This window comes from Scyliorhinus torazame, chromosome 1 (genome assembly GCF_047496885.1).
Source record: "Scyliorhinus torazame isolate Kashiwa2021f chromosome 1, sScyTor2.1, whole genome shotgun sequence".
Taxonomy (NCBI): domain Eukaryota; kingdom Metazoa; phylum Chordata; class Chondrichthyes; order Carcharhiniformes; family Scyliorhinidae; genus Scyliorhinus; species Scyliorhinus torazame.
Window position 1 is genome coordinate 56188474 of NC_092707.1, and position 18091 is coordinate 56206564.

At 47.7% G+C, this 18091-nt stretch overlaps 1 protein-coding gene across 4 annotated transcripts in view; it reads right to left on the bottom strand.

Moving 5' to 3' along the window:
* The window catches only part of ift81 (intraflagellar transport 81 homolog), a 225098-nt gene that overhangs the window by 146169 nt on the left and 60838 nt on the right, over positions 1-18091 (bottom strand). For all 4 annotated transcript variants that reach the window (XM_072495120.1, XM_072495113.1, XM_072495115.1 and 1 more), the window contains exon 11: positions 16144-16290. In XM_072495120.1, the coding sequence (XP_072351221.1) occupies positions 16144-16290 (147 nt within the window). The remainder of the gene's footprint in view (positions 1-16143; positions 16291-18091) is intronic.

Genomic DNA, 18091 nt, shown 5'->3' on the forward strand with positions numbered 1-18091 from the left:
CACTTAGTCACGTGCTCAAAAAATTCAATAAAATTTGTTAGACATGACCTCCCTCTGACAAAGCAACGCTGATCAAACCTTGCTTCTCCAAGTGGAGATAGATTTTCTCTTTCAGAATTTTCTCCAATAGTTTCTCTACCACTAATGTGAGACTCACTGGCCTGTAGTTCTCTGGCTTATCCAGACAGCCATTCTTAAATAGTGGGACCATTTGCACATCTCCAGTCCTCTGGCACCTCTCCCGAGGCCAGAGATGAATTAAAAATTTGGATCAGGGCCCCTGCAATCTCCTTCCCTCACCCCCCATAGCAACCTGGAACACATTTCGTCCAGACCTGGCAATTTCTCCACTTTTAAGCATGCCAACACCTCCAATACCTTGTCCTCCCTTATGATAACTTGCTGAATAAGCTCACAGTCTCTCTCTCACCGAGTTCTAGAACTGCCTCCTCATTCTCTTGGGTGAAGACAGATGTGAAAAATTCATTTAACACCCCACCAATGTCCTCTGGCTCCACCCACAGATTCCGCCCTTGGTCCCTAATGGGCACTATTTTTTCCCTAGTTATCCTCTTCCCATTGATATACTTCGAGAAAATCTTGGGATTTTCCGTACTTTTGCCAGCTAGAGACTTCTCATATCCCCTCTTTGCTCTCCTAATTGCTTTCTTAAACTCCATCTTGCACTTTCTGTAATGCCTCTGTTGATTTGCTCCCCTTGTACTCATTAAAAGCCGCTCTCTTCCTTCTCATTGCATCCTGAATATCTGATGGTAGAACAGTACAGCACAGAACAGGCGCTTCGGCCCTCGATGTTGTGCCGAGCCTTGTTTGAAACCAAGATCAAGCTATCCCACTCCGTCATTCTGGTGTGCTCCATGTGCCTATCCAATAACCGCTTGAAAGTTCCTAAAGTGTCCGACTCCACTATCACAGCAGGCAGTACATTCCACACCCTAACCATTCTCTGAGTAAAGAACCTACCTCGGACATCCCTCCTATATCTCCCACCCCGAACCTTTTAGTTATGCCCCCTTGTAACAGCTACATCCACCCAAGGAAATAATCTCTGAACGTCCACTCTATCTATCCCCTCATCATCTTATAAACCTCTATTAAGTCGCCTCTCATCCTCCTCCGCTCCAAAGAGAAAAGCCCTAGCTCCCTCAATCTTTCCTCAAAAGACCCATCCTCCAAACCAGGCAGCATCCTGGAAAATCTCCTTTGCACCCTTTCCAATGCTTCCACATCCTTCCTATAGTGAGGTGACCAGAACTGCACACAATACTCCAAATGTGGTCTCACCAGGGTCATGTACAGTTGCAGCATAACCCCACGGCTCTTAAATCCAAGCCCCCTGTTAATAAACGCTAACACACTATAGGCCTTCTTCACGGCTCTGTCCACTTGAGTGGCAACCTTCAGAGATCTGTGGGTATGAACCCCAAGATCTCTCTGTTCCACCACATTCCTCAGAACCCTGCCGTTGACCCTGTAATCCGCATTCAAATTTGTCCTACCAAAGTGAATCACCTCACACTTATCAGGGTTAAACTCCATCTGCTATTTTTTGGCCCAGCTCTGCATCCTATCAATGTCTCTTTGCAGCCTACAACAGCCCTCCACCTCATCCACTACTCCACCAATCTTTCATAGAATTTACAGTGCAGAAGGAGGCCATTCGGCCCATCGAGTCTGCACCGGCTCTTGGAAAGAGCACACTACCCAAGGTTCACACCGTCACCCTATCCCCATAACCCAGTAACCCCACCCAACACTAAGGGCAATTTTGGACACTAAGGGCAATTTATCATGGCCAATCCACCTAACCTGCACATCTTTGGACTGTGGGAGGAAACCGGAGCACCCGGAGGAAACCCACGCACACACGGGGAGGATGTGCAGACTCCGCACAGACAGTGACCCAAGCCGGAATCGAACCTGGGACCCTGGAGCTGTGAAGCAATTGTGCTATCCACAATGCTACCGTGCTGCCCTTGGTGTCATCAGCAAATTTACTGACCCACCCTTGAGCCCCCTCCTCCAAGTCATTTATAAAAATCACAAATAGCAGAGGACCCAGCACTGATCCCTGTGGTACACCGCTGGTAACTGGACTCCAGCCTGAAAATTTTCCATCCACCACCACTCTCTGTCTTCTATGTGATAGCCAGTTACTTATCCAATTGGCCAAATTTCCCTCTATCCCACATCTCCTTACTTTCTTCTTGAGCTGACCATGGGGAATCTTATCAAATGCCTTACTGAAATCCATGTATACGACATCAACCTCTCTACCTTCATCTACACACCTAGTAACCTCCTCAAAGAATTCAATCAAATTTGTGAGGCAAGGCTTACCATTCACAAATCCATGTTGACTATCCCGGATTAAGCTGCATCTTTCCAAATGGTCATTAATCCTATCCTTCAGGACCTTTTCCATTAACTTACCGACCACCGAAGTAAGACTAACCGGCCTATAATTACCAGGGTCATTCCTATTCCCTTTCTGAACAGAGGAACAACATTCGCCACTCTCCAGTCCTCTGGCACTATCCCCGTGGACAATGAGCACCCAAAGATCAAAGCCAAAGGCTCTGCAATCTCATCCCTTGCCTCCCAAAGAATCCTAGAATAAATCCCATCTGGCCCAGGGGACTTGTCGACCAAGGTTTTTCAAAATTGCTAATACATCCTTCCTCAGAACATCTACCTCCTCCAGCCTACCCGCCTGTATCGCACTCTAATCCTCAAAAACATGGCCCCTCTCCTTGGTGAACACTGAAGAAAAGTATTCATTCAATGCCTCTCTCTCTTCTGACTCCATACACAAGTTCCCACTACTGTCCTTGACCGGCCCTAACCTCACCCTGGTCATTCTTTAATTTCTCACATAAAAGAGTAAAAATCCTTGGGGTTTTCCTTGATCCGACCCACCAAGGACTTCTCATGCCCCCTCCTAGCTCTCCTAAGCCTTTTTTTTTTTTAAGCTCATTCCGTGCTACCTTGTAACCCTCAAGCGACCCAACTGAACCTTGTTTTCTCATCCTTACATACGCTTCCTTTTTCCTCTTGACAAGACATTCAATCTCTTTTGTGAACCATGGTTCCCTCACGCGGTCATTTCCTCCCTGCCTGAGGGTCATACCTATCAAGGACACACAGTATTTGTTCCTTGAACAAGCTCCACTTTTCATTTGTGCCTTTCCCTGACAGTTTCTGTTCCCATCTTATGCTCCCTAATTCTTGCCTAATCGCATCATAATTACCCCTCCCCCAATTATAAACCTTGCCCTGCCATATGGCCCTATCCCTCTCCATTGCAATAGTAAAAGACACCGAATTGTGGTCACTATCTCCAAAGTGTTCTCCCACAAACAAATCTAACACTTGGCCCGGTTCATTACCCAGTACCAAATCTAATGTGGCCCCACCTCTTGTCGGCCTATCCACATATTATGTCAGGAAACTCTCCTGCACACACGGTGCAAAAACTGCCCCATCCGAACTGTTCGACCTATAGAGGTTCCAATCAATGTTTGGAAAGTTAAAGTCACCCATGACAACTACCGTGTGACCTCCACATCTATCCATAATCTGTTTTGCAATTTCTTCCTCCACATCTCTATTACTATTTGGGGGCCTTTAGAAAACTCCTAACAACGTGACCGCTCCTTTCCTATTTCGAACTTCAGCCCATATTGCCTCAGTAGGTAGATCCCCCTCGAACTGCCTTTCTGCAGCCGTTAAACTATCCTTGATTAACAATGCTACTCCTCCACCTCTTTTACCATCTTCCCTACTCTTACTGAAACATCTATACCCCGGAACTTCCAACAACCATTCCTGTCCCTGTTCTAACCATGTCTCCGTAATGCCCACAACATCGTAGTCCCAGGTAGCAATCCACACTCCAAGTTCATCTACCTTATTCCGGATGCTCCTTGCATAGAAGTAGACACACTTCTATGTATACCGGTACACGCCTGCAACCTTGATACCCTCCTCAGTACCTCACAACTCTCAACAGTGGCTTCTGGGCTGCAGCTCGTTTTCCTCTGGTCATCCATGGTTCTCTGGGCTTGTTACTCCTTCCTATTACCTTAGAGGGAACATGTTGGGCCTGTACCCTCCCTATTCCTCTTTGCACCCCCCGCCCACTATTCTTCAGTAGATCTCCCCACCAGTAACTTGTTTCAATCTACCTTGGCAAGATCCTGCTTTACTTTGCTAAAGTCTGCTCTCCCCCAATCCAAGACCTTTTTCTGCAATTTGTCTATTTCCTTGTCGATAACAAACTTAAATTGCACCGTGTTGTGGTCGCTATCACTAAAATGCTCTCCCACCATCACATCAATCACCTGTCCGGCTTTATTCCCCAGAATTAGGTCCAGCACTGCACCATCCCTTGTTTGACCCTCCACATGATAAGCTAAAAAGTTCTCTTGTATACTTTTTACGAACACTGCTCCATCTAGGCCCTTAACACAATGATTATCTCAGTTAATGTTGGGAAAGTTGAAATCACCCACTATAATTACCCAGTTATAAATTTTATACACTTCTGCAAATTGAGCACATATTTGCTCCTCAATTTCTCACTGACTCTAAAGAACAAAGAACAATACAGTACAGGCCCATCAGCCCTCCAATCCTGTGCCGCTCACGTGTCCTATCTAGACCAACCACCTGTATCCTTCTATATCCCGTCTGTTCATGTGCATATCCAGATAAGTCTTAAAAGGTCGCTAACGTATCTGCCTCAACCACCTAACTTGGCAGTACATTCCAGGCCACCGCCACCCTCTGTGGAAAAAACTTCCCCCGCACATCTCCACTGAACCTTTTCTCCCTCACCTTGAACTTGCGCCCCCTTGTAATTGTCATTTCCGCCCTGGGAAAAAGCCTCCAACTGTTCACCCTTTCTATACCCCTCACAATTTTATAAACTTCTATCAGGTCACCCCTCAGCCTCAGTCTCTCCAGGGAGAACAATCCCAGTTTATTCAATCTCTCCTCATAGCTATTACCCTCCATACCAAGCACGATCCTGGTAAACCTTTTCTGCACTCTCTCCAAAGCCTCTACGTCCTTCTGGTACTGTGGTGACCAGAATTGGACCCAGTATTCCAAATGTGGCCGAACCAACGCTCTATATAATTGTAATATAATTTTCAAGCTTTTATACTTGATACCCCATCCTATGAAGGCAAGCATGCCATATGCTTTCTTTACCACCATTTCCACCTGTGCTGCCACTATTAAGGATCTGTGGACTGCACACCCAGATCTCTCTATGTCTCTGCTCCTGATGGTTCTGCCATTTATTTTATAGCTCCCACCTGAATTGGATCTCCCAAAATGCTCACCTCACCCTTGTCCGGGTTAAATTCCATCTGCCATTTCTCTGCCCAATTTTGCAGCCTATCTATATCCTGTTGTATACTCTGACAACCTTCATCACTATCCGCAAATCCTGCAATCTTAGTATCATCCACAAACTTGCTAATCAGACCCGCTATGTTTTCTTCCAAGTCATTTATATATATATATATTACAAAGAGAAGAGGTCCCAGTACTGATCCCTGCGGAACACCATTAGTTACAGACCTCCATTTGGAAAAACACCCTTCCACTGCTACCCTCTGTCTTCAATGGCCAAGCCAGTTCTGAATTCATCCAGCTAATTCACCCCTGACCCACGTGATCTAATCTTGTGAACCAGCCTGCCATGAGGGACCTTATCAAATGCTTTACTAAAGTCCATGTAGACAACATCCACAGCTCTTCCCTCGTCAATCATTTTTGCCACCGCCTCAAAAAATTCAATCAAATTAGTGAGACATGACCTCCCTCATACAAAACCATGCTGCCTGTCGCTAATAAGACCATTCACTTCCAAATGTGCATAGCTCCTATCTCTTTGAATCTTTTCCAACAATTTCACTGTCACTGACGTCAAGCTCACTGGCCTAGAATTACCCAGATTATCCTTGCAACCCTTCTTAAATAACGGTACAACATTGGCTATCCTCCAATCCTTTGGGATCTCACCTGTGCCCAATGAGCACACAAAGATTGCTGTCAGAGGCCCGGTGATTTCATCTCTCGCCTCCCTCAGTAATCTGGGATAGATGCCATCTGGCCCTGGGGATTTGTCTACCTTAATTTTTTTAACACAACTAAACTTCCTCCCATGTAATAACGACCTGTTCTAAAGTGTTTATACATCCCTCTGAGACACCACCAATCAACGTGTCCCTTGCCTTTGTGAATACCAATGCAAAATACTCATTAAAGGACCTCACCTTCTTCCTCTGGTTCTACACATAATTTCCCTCCTTTGTCCTTGAGTGGACCAACTCTTTCTCTAGCTACCCTCTTGTTCCTAATATACATATAAAATGCCTTGGGATTCGCCTTAATCCTGTCTGCCAAGGACATTTTGTGACCCCTTTTTGCCCTCCTAACAATTCCCTGCTTGAGCTCTATTCTTCTTTCCTTGTATTCCTCAGGTGCTTTATCTGTTTTTAAGTTGCCTGTACCTCACATATGCATCTTTTTTCTTTTTGACAAGATCCTCAATTTCCCTGGTCATCCATGGTTCCGGAATCCTGCCTTTCCTTTTTACTGGCACATGCCTGTCCTGCACTCCCATCAACTGCTCCTTAAAAGGCTCCCACATGCCAAATGTGGATTTCCCCTCAAACAGCCTCTCCCAAACAACAGCCTCCAAATCCTGCCTAATCTGGCTGTAGTTAGCCTTCCCCCAATTTAGCACCTTGACCAGAGGACAAAACTCATCATTTTCCATGAGTATCCAAAAGCTTACAGAATTGTGGTCACTGTTCGCCACATGTTCTCCCACTGCAACTATCTGAGGGTCTATAATGAATACCTAGCAATGTGGCTGCCCCTTTTTTATTCCTGAACTCTACTCAAAGTTTCATTTAACATCACCCCCAGGATATAATCTCTCTTTACTGCAGTAATCGATAGAATAGAGGAACCACATCATAGAATCCCTACAGTGCAGAAGGAGGCCATTCGGCCCATCAAGTCTACACCTACCATTTGAAAGACCACCCTCCACAGATCCAATCCCTGCCCTCTCCCTGTAACCCCACCTAACCTTTGGACATTTAGGGGCAATTTAGCACGGACCGTGGGACGAAACCAGAGCACCCAGAGGAAACCCACGCAGACACAGGAAGAATGTTCAAACTCCAGGCGGACAGTTACCCGAGGTTGGAATCGAACCCGGGTCCCTAGCGCTGTGAGGCAGCAGTGCTAACCACTGTGACTCCTTAACTAATAGTGCAATGCCTCTCTCTCTTTTGCCCCCCACCCTGTCCCTCCTGAAAATTCTGTATCCTGGGATGGTAAGCTGCCAATCCTGCCCCTCTCTGAACCACGTCTCCGTGATGGCAACTGTATCATAATTCCACGTGTCAACCCTCGCCCTTAACTCATCCATTTTACCTGTAATACTCCGGGCACTAAAGAAGAGGCCATTCAGCCTAGTCTTACTCTCCTGAAACTTACTATTGCTGTACTCCCTCTAACTTGATTGCTTTTCTGTGTTATGTTGTGCCCCTATTCTGCTAACAGTCTGCATTGGCAGGGGCTGTTTAGCACAGGGCTAAATCGCTGGCTTTGAAAGCAGACCAAGGCAGGCCAGCAGCACGGTTCAAATCCCGTAACAGCCTCCCCAAACAGGTGCCGGAATGTGGCGACTAGGGGCTTTTCACAGTAAATTCATTGAAGCCTACTTGTGACAATAAGCGATTTTCATTTTCATTTCATTTCATCCCCTGCCCCTGCCAAATTAGTTTGAACTCCTCCCAACAGCACTAGCAAACCCACCAGCAAATAGGTTAGTCCTCTCTGGTTTAGATGTAGACCTGTACAGGTTCCACCTTCCCCAGAAATGGTCCCAGTGGTCCAGGAATCTAAAATCCTCTCTCCTGTACCAACTCTTACGCCACACATTCATCTGCGCTATTCTCCTGTTTCTATACCCGCTAGCATGTGGCACTGGGAGTAATCCAGAGATTAAAACCCGAGAGGTCCTGCTTTTTAAGTCTTCTACCGAACTCCCTGAAGTCCTGATGTAAGACCCCATCCCTCTTTCTACCTATTTATTTATTTATTTATGTTAAACTTAGAGTACCCATATGGACAGTGACCCAGAGCCGGGATCGAACCTGGGACCTCGGCGCCGTGAGGCAGCAGTGCTAACCACTGTGCCACCGTGCTGCTCCTCCCTCTTTTTACCTATGTCATTGGCACCAACATGTATCACGACCTCTCTCTTTTCACCCTCTCCCTTCAAGATGCCCTGCAGCCGTTCAGTGACATCCCAGACCACCCTAGCACCAGGGAGGCAACACATCCTAGAGCCACGTTGACGGCTATAGTAGCACCTATCTGTTCCCCATACAATTGAATCCCCTACCACTATGGGCCTGCCATTCTCCCCCCTCCTTCTTGTGCAGCAGATCCATTCATTTTGACATTAAGCTGGTTGCCACACTTTTCCTCTGTACAGTCATCCCCCCCAACAGTATCCAAAACGGTGTATCTGTTAGAAAGGAGGATGGCCGGGACTTCCGGGTGCGGCAATGACCAGCTAGGTCGCACGTTTCGGCAGCTCCCGGTGGAACGGACTTTTGGGCTCTTGATAGGAGCCCCAACGGCAATTTTAACGGCAAAAAAACACTGTGCTATAATCCAGAAGGGAATCCCCCCTGGACACGGATGGAAAAAAGAGAGGAAAGTGGCCGGATTGCGGTGGATCCTCTAGAGCAGCGGCCAGGAAGGCAGGCACAAAGCAAGATGGCGTCGGAAGGAGGCAGTTTAATATGGGGCCCTGACCAACAAGAGTTCCTGCGGCGTTGCGTGGAAGAACTCAAAAAGGAGATGAAGAAGGAGCTGTTGGCCCCGATATTACAAGCGATTGAGGGGCTAAAGGAGGAGCAAAAGACCCAGGAACAGGAGCTTCGGGTCGTGAAGGCAAAGGCTGCTGAGAATGAGGACGACATACAGGGCCTGGTGGTGAAAACAGAGATGCACGAGGCACAACACAAAAGGTGCGTGGAAAGGCTGGAGGTGCTGGAGAATAATGCGAGGAGGAAGAATTTAAGGATTCTTGGTCTTCCCGAAGGCGTAGAAGGGGCGGACGTCGGGGCATATGTGAGCACGATGCTGCACTCGTTAATGGGATCGGAGGCCCCGACGGGTCCGCTGGAGGCGGAGGGAGCCTATCGAGTTATGGCGCGAAGACAGAGGGCTGGAGAAATTCCTCGAGCCATAGTGGTGAGATTTCTCCGACATAAGGACAGAGAGATGGTCCTCAGATGGGCAAAGAAAACTCGGAGCAGTAGGTGGGAGAACGCGGTGATCCGCGTATATCAAGATTGGAGTGCGGAGGTGGCGAGAAGGAGGGCAAGCTTTAATCGGGCCAAGGCGGTGCTGCACAAACGGAAGATTAAATTTGGAATGCTGCAACCGGCAAGACTGTGGGTCACACATCAAGGGAAACACCACTACTTCGAAACGGCAGATGAGGCGTGGACATTTATTGTCGAGGAGAAACTGGAGTGAGCGGGCCATAAAAAGAACGTTTGGGACAAAGTGGGGGGGATGAATATGTGGGATGAAGGGGGGGTTAAGAGGGAAGAGATGACTTCCCAAGTTGTTAATCCTGCGACCCTGTAACTTTTCTCTCTTCCCCATGTCGTGGAGGAGGGGGGGAGGGAGGATGAGGAGCTGAGGGTGCCGGCCATTGGGGGCGGGGCCAAAAGGGAAGGCTTTGTTCCTGCGCTATGGTAATCACGGCGGGAACAGGGAAGCAGGAAGGAGGGTGCCTCGCACAGTGTGAGCCGAGGTCACGGGGGGGAAGCCGAGGTCGGCCAGAGTTTGCTGACTTCTGGGAGCAACATGGGGGGTGCAATTACGCTAGTTTGGGATCTAGCGTGGGGGGGGTTAACTGGGTTGCTGTTGCTGGGGAGAAGGGGGAGCTGGTATGGGGGGGGGGGGGTGGTCGGGGCGGGGGGGGCGCCGCTTGGGGGAGATACGGCTACGTGGGAACCGGGTGAGGAGCTGGATTGAAAAAGGAGATGGTTAGTCGGCGGGGGGGGGGGGGGGGGGGGGTAAAGAGCCCCCCAACCCGGTTGATCACGTGGAATGTGAGAGGGCTGAATGGGCCGATTAAGAGGGCATGGGTACTCGCACACCTAAAGAAACTTAAGGCAGATGTGGTTATGCTTCAGGAGACGCATCTGAAGCTGATAGGTCAGACTACGCAAAGGATGGGTGGGGCAGGTGTTTCATTCGGGGCTAGACGCAAAAAACGGGGGTGGCCATACTAGTGGGGAAGCGGGTAATGTTTGAGGCAAAGACCATAATGGCGGACAGTGGGGGCAGATGCGTGATGGTGAGTGGCAAATTGCAAGGGGAGGCGGTGGTATTAGTGAACGTGTATGCCCCGAACTGGGATGATGCCAACTTTATGAGACGTATGTTAGGACGAATCCCGGACCTAGAAGTGGGGAAGTTGGTAATGGGTGGAGATTTTAATACGGTGCTGGACCCAGGGCTGGACAGATCGAGGTCCTGGACCGGAAGGAGGCCGGCTGCAGCTAGGGTGCTTAAGGACTTTATGGAGCAGATGGGAGGAGTAGACCCCTGGAGATTTAGTAGACCTAGGAGTAAGGAGTTTTCGTTTTTCTCCTATGTCCACAAAGTTTATTCACGAATAGATTTTTTTTGTTTTGGGAAGGGCACTGATCCCAAAGGTGACGGGGACGGAGTACACGGCTATAGCCATTTCGGATCATGCTCCACATTGGGTGGACCTGGAGATAGGGGAAGAAAAACAACAGCGTCCACCCTGGAGAATGGACATGGGATTATTGGCAGATGAGGGGGTGTGCTTAAGGGCGAGGGGGTGTATTGAAAGGTACTTGGAACTCAATGATCATGGGGAGGTACAGGTGGGAGTGGTCTGGGAGGCGCTGAAGGCAGTGGTTAGAGGGGAGCTGATATCTATTAGGGCACATAAAGGAAAGCAGGAGGGTAGGGAAAGGGAGCGGTTGTTGAAAGAACTTCTGAGGGTGGACAGACAATATGCGCAGGCACCGGAGGAGGGACTGTACAGGGAAAGGCAAAGGCTACATGTAGAATTTGACTTGTTGACTACGGGTAATGCAGAGGCACAATGGAGGAAGGCACAGGGTGTACAGTACGAATACGGGGAGACTGAGGAAAAGGGGAGCAGCGAGGGAAATGGGGGGGTGAGAGATGAGGAGGGAGAGATGGAGCGGGGAGCGGAGAGAGTGAATGGAGTGTTCAAGGCATTTTACGAAAGATTATATGAAGCTCAGCCCCCAGATGGGAAGGAGAGAATGATGTGCTTTCTGGATCAGCTGGAATTTCCTAAGGTGGAGGAGCAGGAGAGGGTGGGACTGGGAGCACAGATTGAGACGGAGGAAGTGGTGAAAGGGATTGGGAGCATGCAGGCGGGGAAGGCCCCGGGACCAGACGGATTCCCAGTTTAATTCTATAGGAAATATATGGACTTGCTGGCCCCGCTACTGATGAGAACCTTCAATGAGGCGAGTGAAAGGGGGCAGCTGCCCCCGACTATGTCAGAGGCAACGATATCGCTCCTCCTAAAGAAGGAAAAAGACCCGCTGCAATGCGGGTCCTACAGGCCCATTTCCCTCCTGAATGTGGACGCTAAGATTCTGGCCAAGGTAATGGCAATGAGGATAGAGGATTGTGTCCCGGGGGTGGTTCATGAGGACCAAACTGGGTTTGTGAAGGGGAGACAGCTGAATACAAATATACGGAGGCTGCTAGGGGTAATGATGATGCCCCCACCAGAGGGGGAAGCGGAGATAGTGGTGGCGATGGATGCCGAGAAAGCATTTGATAGAGTGGAGTGGGATTATTTGTGGGAGGTGCTGAGTAGATTTGGTTTTGGGGATGGGTATATCAGGTGGGTACAGTTGCTGTATAGGGCCGCGATGGCGAGCGTGGTCACAAATGGACGGGGGTCTGACTATTTTCGGCTCCATAGAGGGACGAGGCAGGGATGTCCTCTGTCCCAGTTATTGTTTGCACTGGCGATTGAACCCCTGGCCATAGCATTGAGGGGTTCCAGGAAGTGGAGGGGAGTACTCGGGGGGGGGGGGGGGGGGGGGGGGAGAGAAGAACACCGGGTATCTCTGTATGCGGATGATTTGTTGCTATATGTGGCGGACCCGGCGGAGGGGATGCCAGAGATAATGCGGATACTTGGGGAGTTTGCGGATTTTTCAGGGTATAAACTGAACATGGGGAAAAGTGAGTTGTTTGTGGTGCATCCAGGGGAGCAGAGCAGAGAGATAGAGGATTTACCGTTGAGGAAGGTAACAAGGGACTTCCGGTACTTGGGGATCCAGATAGCCAAGAATTGGGGTACATTACACAGGCTTAATTTAACGCGGTTGGTGGAACAGATGGAGGAGGACTTTAAGAGATGGGACATGGTGTCCCTGTCATTGGCAGGTAGGGTGCAGGCGGTTAAAATGGTGGTCCTCCCGAGATTCCTTTTTGTGTTTCAGTGCCTCCCGGTGGTGATCACGAAGGCTTTTTTCAAAAGAATCGAGAAGAGTATTATGAGTTTTGTGTGGGCTGGGAAGACCCCGAGAGTGAGCGGGGGATTCTTACAGTGTAGTAGGGACAGGGGGGTGGGGGCTGGCACTACCGAGCCTAAGTGAGTACTACTGGGCCGCCAATGTTTCAATGGTATGTAAGTGGATGGGAGAAGGGGAGGGAGCGGCGTGGAAGAGATTGGAGAGGGCGTCCTGCAGGGGGACTAGCCTACAAGCAATGGTGACGGCACCGTTGCCGTTCTCACCAAAGAAATACACCACAAGCCCGGTGGTGGTGGCTACATTGAAAATTTGGGGGCAGTGGAGACGGCATAGGGGAAGGACGGGAGCTTCGGTGCGGTCCCCGATAAGAAACAATCATAGGTTCGTTCCGGGGAGAATGGATGGGGGATTTGGAGCATGGCAAAGAGCTGGGGTAGTACAACTGAGAGATCGGTTTGTAGATGGGACGTTTGCGAGTCTGGGAGAGCTGACGGAAAAATATGGGTTGCCCCAAGGGAATGCATTTCGGTACATGCAATTGAGGGCTTTTGCGAGGCAACAGGTGAAGGAATTCCCGCAGCTCCCGACGCAGGAGGTGCAGGATAGAGTGATCTCAGAGACATGGGTGGGGGACGGTAAGGTGTCGGACATATACAGGGAAATGAGGGACGAGGGGGAGATCATGGTAGATGAGCTGAAAGGGAAATGGGAAGAAGAACTGGGGGAGGAGATTGAGGAGGGGCTGTGGTCTGATGCCCTACGTAGGGTAAACTCATCGTCCTCGTGTGCCAGGCTACGCCTGATACAATTTAAGGTGTTACACAGGGCGCATATGACTGGAGCACGGCTTAGTAAATTTTTTGGGGTAGAGGATAGGTGTGCGAGATGCTCGAGAGGCCCAGCGAATCACACCCACATGTTCTGGTCATGCCCGGCACTAGAGGGGTTCTGGGTGGGGGTGGCAAAGGTGCTTTCGAAGGTGGTGGGGGTCCGGGTCGAACCAAGCTGGGGGTTGGCTATATTTGGGGTTGCAGAAGAGCCGGGAGTGCAGGAGGCGAGAGAGGCTGACGTGTTGGCCTTTGCGTCCCTAGTAGCCCGGTGCAGGATATTGTTAATGTGGAAGGAAGCCAAACCCCTGGGTGTGGAGACCTGGATAAACGACATGGCAGGGTTCATAAAGTTAGAACGGATTAAGTTCGTGTTAAGGGGTTCGGCTCAGGGGTTCACCAGGCGGTGGCAACCGTTCGTCGATTACCTCACAGAAAGATAGAGGGAATGGAAAAGAAATAGACAGCAGCAGCCCAGGGGGGAGGGGGGGGGGGGGGAAGAGGAATCGAACGGACTCTCAGAGATGTTATTGTATATGTATAATATGTATAGGTATTTGCTATAGGTAATTGTATATTGGATTGTTGGATTGTTGGATTGTATTTTTGGAGAGTATTTATTTTGGACAAGGCAGTTGCCATTCAGTTTTGTTTTTGTTTATATATTATATATTTATTTAAAACTGGCCACTGTTATTTATATTGCTTTATTGTTGTGTAAAAGAAACACTACATACTGTTATGTTTGGCCAAAAATCTTGAATAAAATATATATTTTTTTTTAAAAGAAAGGAGGGTGGCCACAGGGGACGTCTGCATTATCTGCCTACCTCTATTCTTCCTGGTGGTCACCCACACCCTCTCTGCCTGTTCAATCCTCACCTGCGGTGATCGCATCTCGCTGAACTTGCTGTCCACGACCTGCTCAGCATCATGGATGCTCCACAGTGAATTCACCCTCAGCTCCAGCTCCGAAATGCGGTTAGTCAGTAGCTGCAGTTGGACACACATCCTGCACAGGTGGCCACCAGGGACAACTGGAGCTTCCATGAACTACCACATACCACAGGACGAGCATTTCACAGATGTGAGCCATGACTAGGCCCCTTATTTACTTCCTTTTTACAAAAGATTAAGTTAAAGTAATCAATTATTTAAAAACCTTTTTTTATACCTGCCTTTGGTTTAGAGTACCCTCTACTTATGATTTAGTAAGTAATGAATTAGTAAGTACTTAATTAGTAAGTAATTAATTAGTAAATTATTAATTAGTAAGTAATTCAAGCTGCACTGTAGTCCCTAGCAGCCTCTCTGAAATTTCAAATCTCCTATATCTAGAACGAAAAGGGCAGCAGGTCCATAGAAACACTATGACCTCCAAATTCCCCTCCACATTACATGCAATCTTGACTTGGCCATGCATCATCATTCTTTACGGTCAGTGGGCAAAATCCTGGAACTTCCTATTTAACAGCATTGTGGGAGTACCTTCACCTGATGGACCACAACAGCTCAAGGCAGTGTGGGGTGATCAATAAAATGTTGGTCTTGACTGCAATTGCCACAACCTAAGAATGAAAAATTAAAAGATCCTCTCCTCCAAATGTAAAATGGTCTCAAAATGTTTCAGACATCAGATTCAGCTCAAGGTAGGCAACAGGTTACACAGAGTAAACTAGGCAATTTTGCCAGATCTGCACATTCTAAACACATCCTAATTTTTGCTGAATCAAATAATTGTATGAATCTGATGTCAGTTTGGAACTAATCTGGTATGTAAACATCAGTAATAATTCTGTGCACATTCTTCCGCCCAGTCTAAAGTGTTAAACCATTCCATCAGCAATGGTACATAAGCAACCACATGTAGCAAGTGTCACTTCAGTCAATAACCAGAAGGGAATTCCGCAGAATATCCAGCATGAATTGCCCTCCAATTTTTCATTTTCAACATCTGCTTAGTAATTATTTTCCCTTCTGCCACTCAAACTGCTTTTTGCACATATTGGAATTTCAACATGTCAGATAAACAGACACAATTGAACATTTTACAAATCCACAGCATGACAGGTGGCACGGTGGTGAAGTGGTTAGCACTGCTGCCTCACAGCCCCAGGGACCCGGGTTCAATTCCGGCCTCGGGTGACTGTGCGGAGTTTGCACTTTTCCCCCCCCGTGTCTGCATGAGTTCCCTCGAGTGCTCTGTTTCCTCCCACAGTCCAAAGATGTGCACGTTAGTTGGATAGGCCACACTAAATTGCCCCTTAGTGTCCAACGATTAGGTGAGGTTACTCGGATATGGGCTTAAGTAAGGTTCTCTCTCAAGGGCTGGTGTAGACTCAATGGGCCGAATGGCCTCCTTCTGCACTTTAAATTCTATTCTATAACACAATACAGCCCACAGTCCACCAAAGATTGTGTCGCTGCTATTGAAAGCAAACAAATATTCTCAAAGAAATGCACCATAAGAGTTATTATAATATTGACTCGAAGTTGGTTTGATTCACCCACATCCGGAAACAAGAAATATATCAAATTAAAATACACAAAGTTGTCATTAAACACTCAGCAACAGATTTATAAAGAGAAAAACTACTTCCATGAGTCATTAATAGTAAATAGACCAAAAAACCTCAAATATTTACTATCACTTGTTTCAGTTATCTTACCTCATCACCTTTCAGAACTTCTGTGCCATCAAAATCACGAGCTTGGTTTGTTTTCTGTGCCAATTCTTTCTCCATGATCAACAGCTCCTCTTTTCCCTCCTGCAACTCTTCAGCTTTAGCTTCTTTTTTTCGGGAAATGATAGATGCCTGGGTGAAAATTAAAAGTTACTTTGGAAGTTGTTGATTATTGTAGATGTATAATTTTGTCATTTGCTTCAGTATGGAGAACAATGTACATACATATTCAGTTCTTAATTCAACAATTTCTTCTTGGAGATAATTTTAAGCTCATTGGTAACTATGCTGTGGTACTGGCATGGACAGAGGATTGGCTGACTGGCAGAAGGCAGAGAGTGGGAATAAAGGGGTCTTTTTCAGGATGGCAGCCGGTGACTAGTGGTGTGCCTCAGGGGTCGATGTTGGGACCACAACTTTTCACAATATACTTTAATGATCTGGAAGAAGGAACAGAGGGCACTGTTGCTAAGTTTGCAGATGATACAAAGTTATGCAGAGGGACAGGTAGTATTGAGGAAGCAGGGGGCTCCAGAAGGACTTGGGACAAGCTACGAGAGTGGGCAAAGAAGTGGCAGATGGAATACAATGTGGAAAAGTGTGAGGTTATGCACTTTGGTAAAAAGAGTGGAGGCATAGACTATTTTCTAAATGGGAAAAGGCTTTGGAAATTAGAAGCGCAAAAGGACTTAGGAGTTCTCGTTCAGGATTCTCTTAAGATTAACTTACAGGTTCAATTGCCAGTTAGGAAGACAAATGCAAGGCAGCACGGTGGTGCAATTGTTAGCACTGCTGTCTCACGGCGCCGAGGTCCCAGGTTCGATCCCAGCTCTGGGTCACTGTCTGTGTGGAGTTTGCACATTCTCCCCGTGTTTGCTTGGGTTTCGCCCCCACACCAAAAGATGTGCAGGGTAGGTGGATTGGCCACGCTAAACTGACCCTTAATTGGAAAAAAATGAATTGGGCATTCTAAATTTATTTTTAAAAAGAAAGACAACTGCAATGTTCGCATTCATGTCATGAAGGCTAGAGCAGGGATATACTGTTGGCACTGGTCAGAGCCCATTTAGAATATTGCGAGCAGTTTTGGGCCCTGTATCCAAGGAAAGATATGCTGGCGTTGGAGAGGGTCCAGAGGAGGTTCACAAGAATGATCCCAGGAATAAAGGACTTGTTATATGAAGAGTGGTTGAGGACTCTGGGCCTGTACTCGATGAGTTTAGAAAGATTTGGGGGGCTCTCATTGAAACTTACAGAACACGGAGAGGCCTAGATAGAGTGAACGTGGAGACGATGTTTCCACTAGTAGGAAAAACGAGAACCCAAGGACACAGTCTCGGACTGAAGGCACAATCCTTTAAACTAGAGATGAGGAGAAATTTCTTCAGCCAGAGGGTGGTGAATCTGAGGAACTCATTGCTGCAGAAGGCTGTGGAGGCCAAGTCACTAAGTGTCTTTAACACAGAGATAGGTAGGTTCTTGATTAATAAATGGATCAGGGGTTATAAGGAGAAGGCAGGAGAATGAGGATGAGAAACATATTAGCCATGATTGACTTGCGGAGCAGTCTCGATGGGCTGAATGGCCTAATTCTGCTCCTATGTCTTATGGTCTACGATTGGACCTGGCCAGTCTGGTACCAGGAGCATTGATATGATGCTTAGCACTAACTTGACCTGCCCCATAAAAGCCATTGCTCAAGAACTTGCTGAATGAAAGTGGACCCAGTAGGCAAATCCAGGTAATTGTAAACATGGGGTCATCAGAGATCAGTTGTAACTGTCGACATATTTCAGACTCATAAAAAATTGGATTTCTCCAATGGGAGGAGAAGGGGATTAAGACACTAAAAGATTTGTTTCTTAGGGGTCGGTTTGCAGGTCTGAAGGAGCTGGAAGCGAGGTATGGGCTGGAGCAGGGGGAAATATTTAGA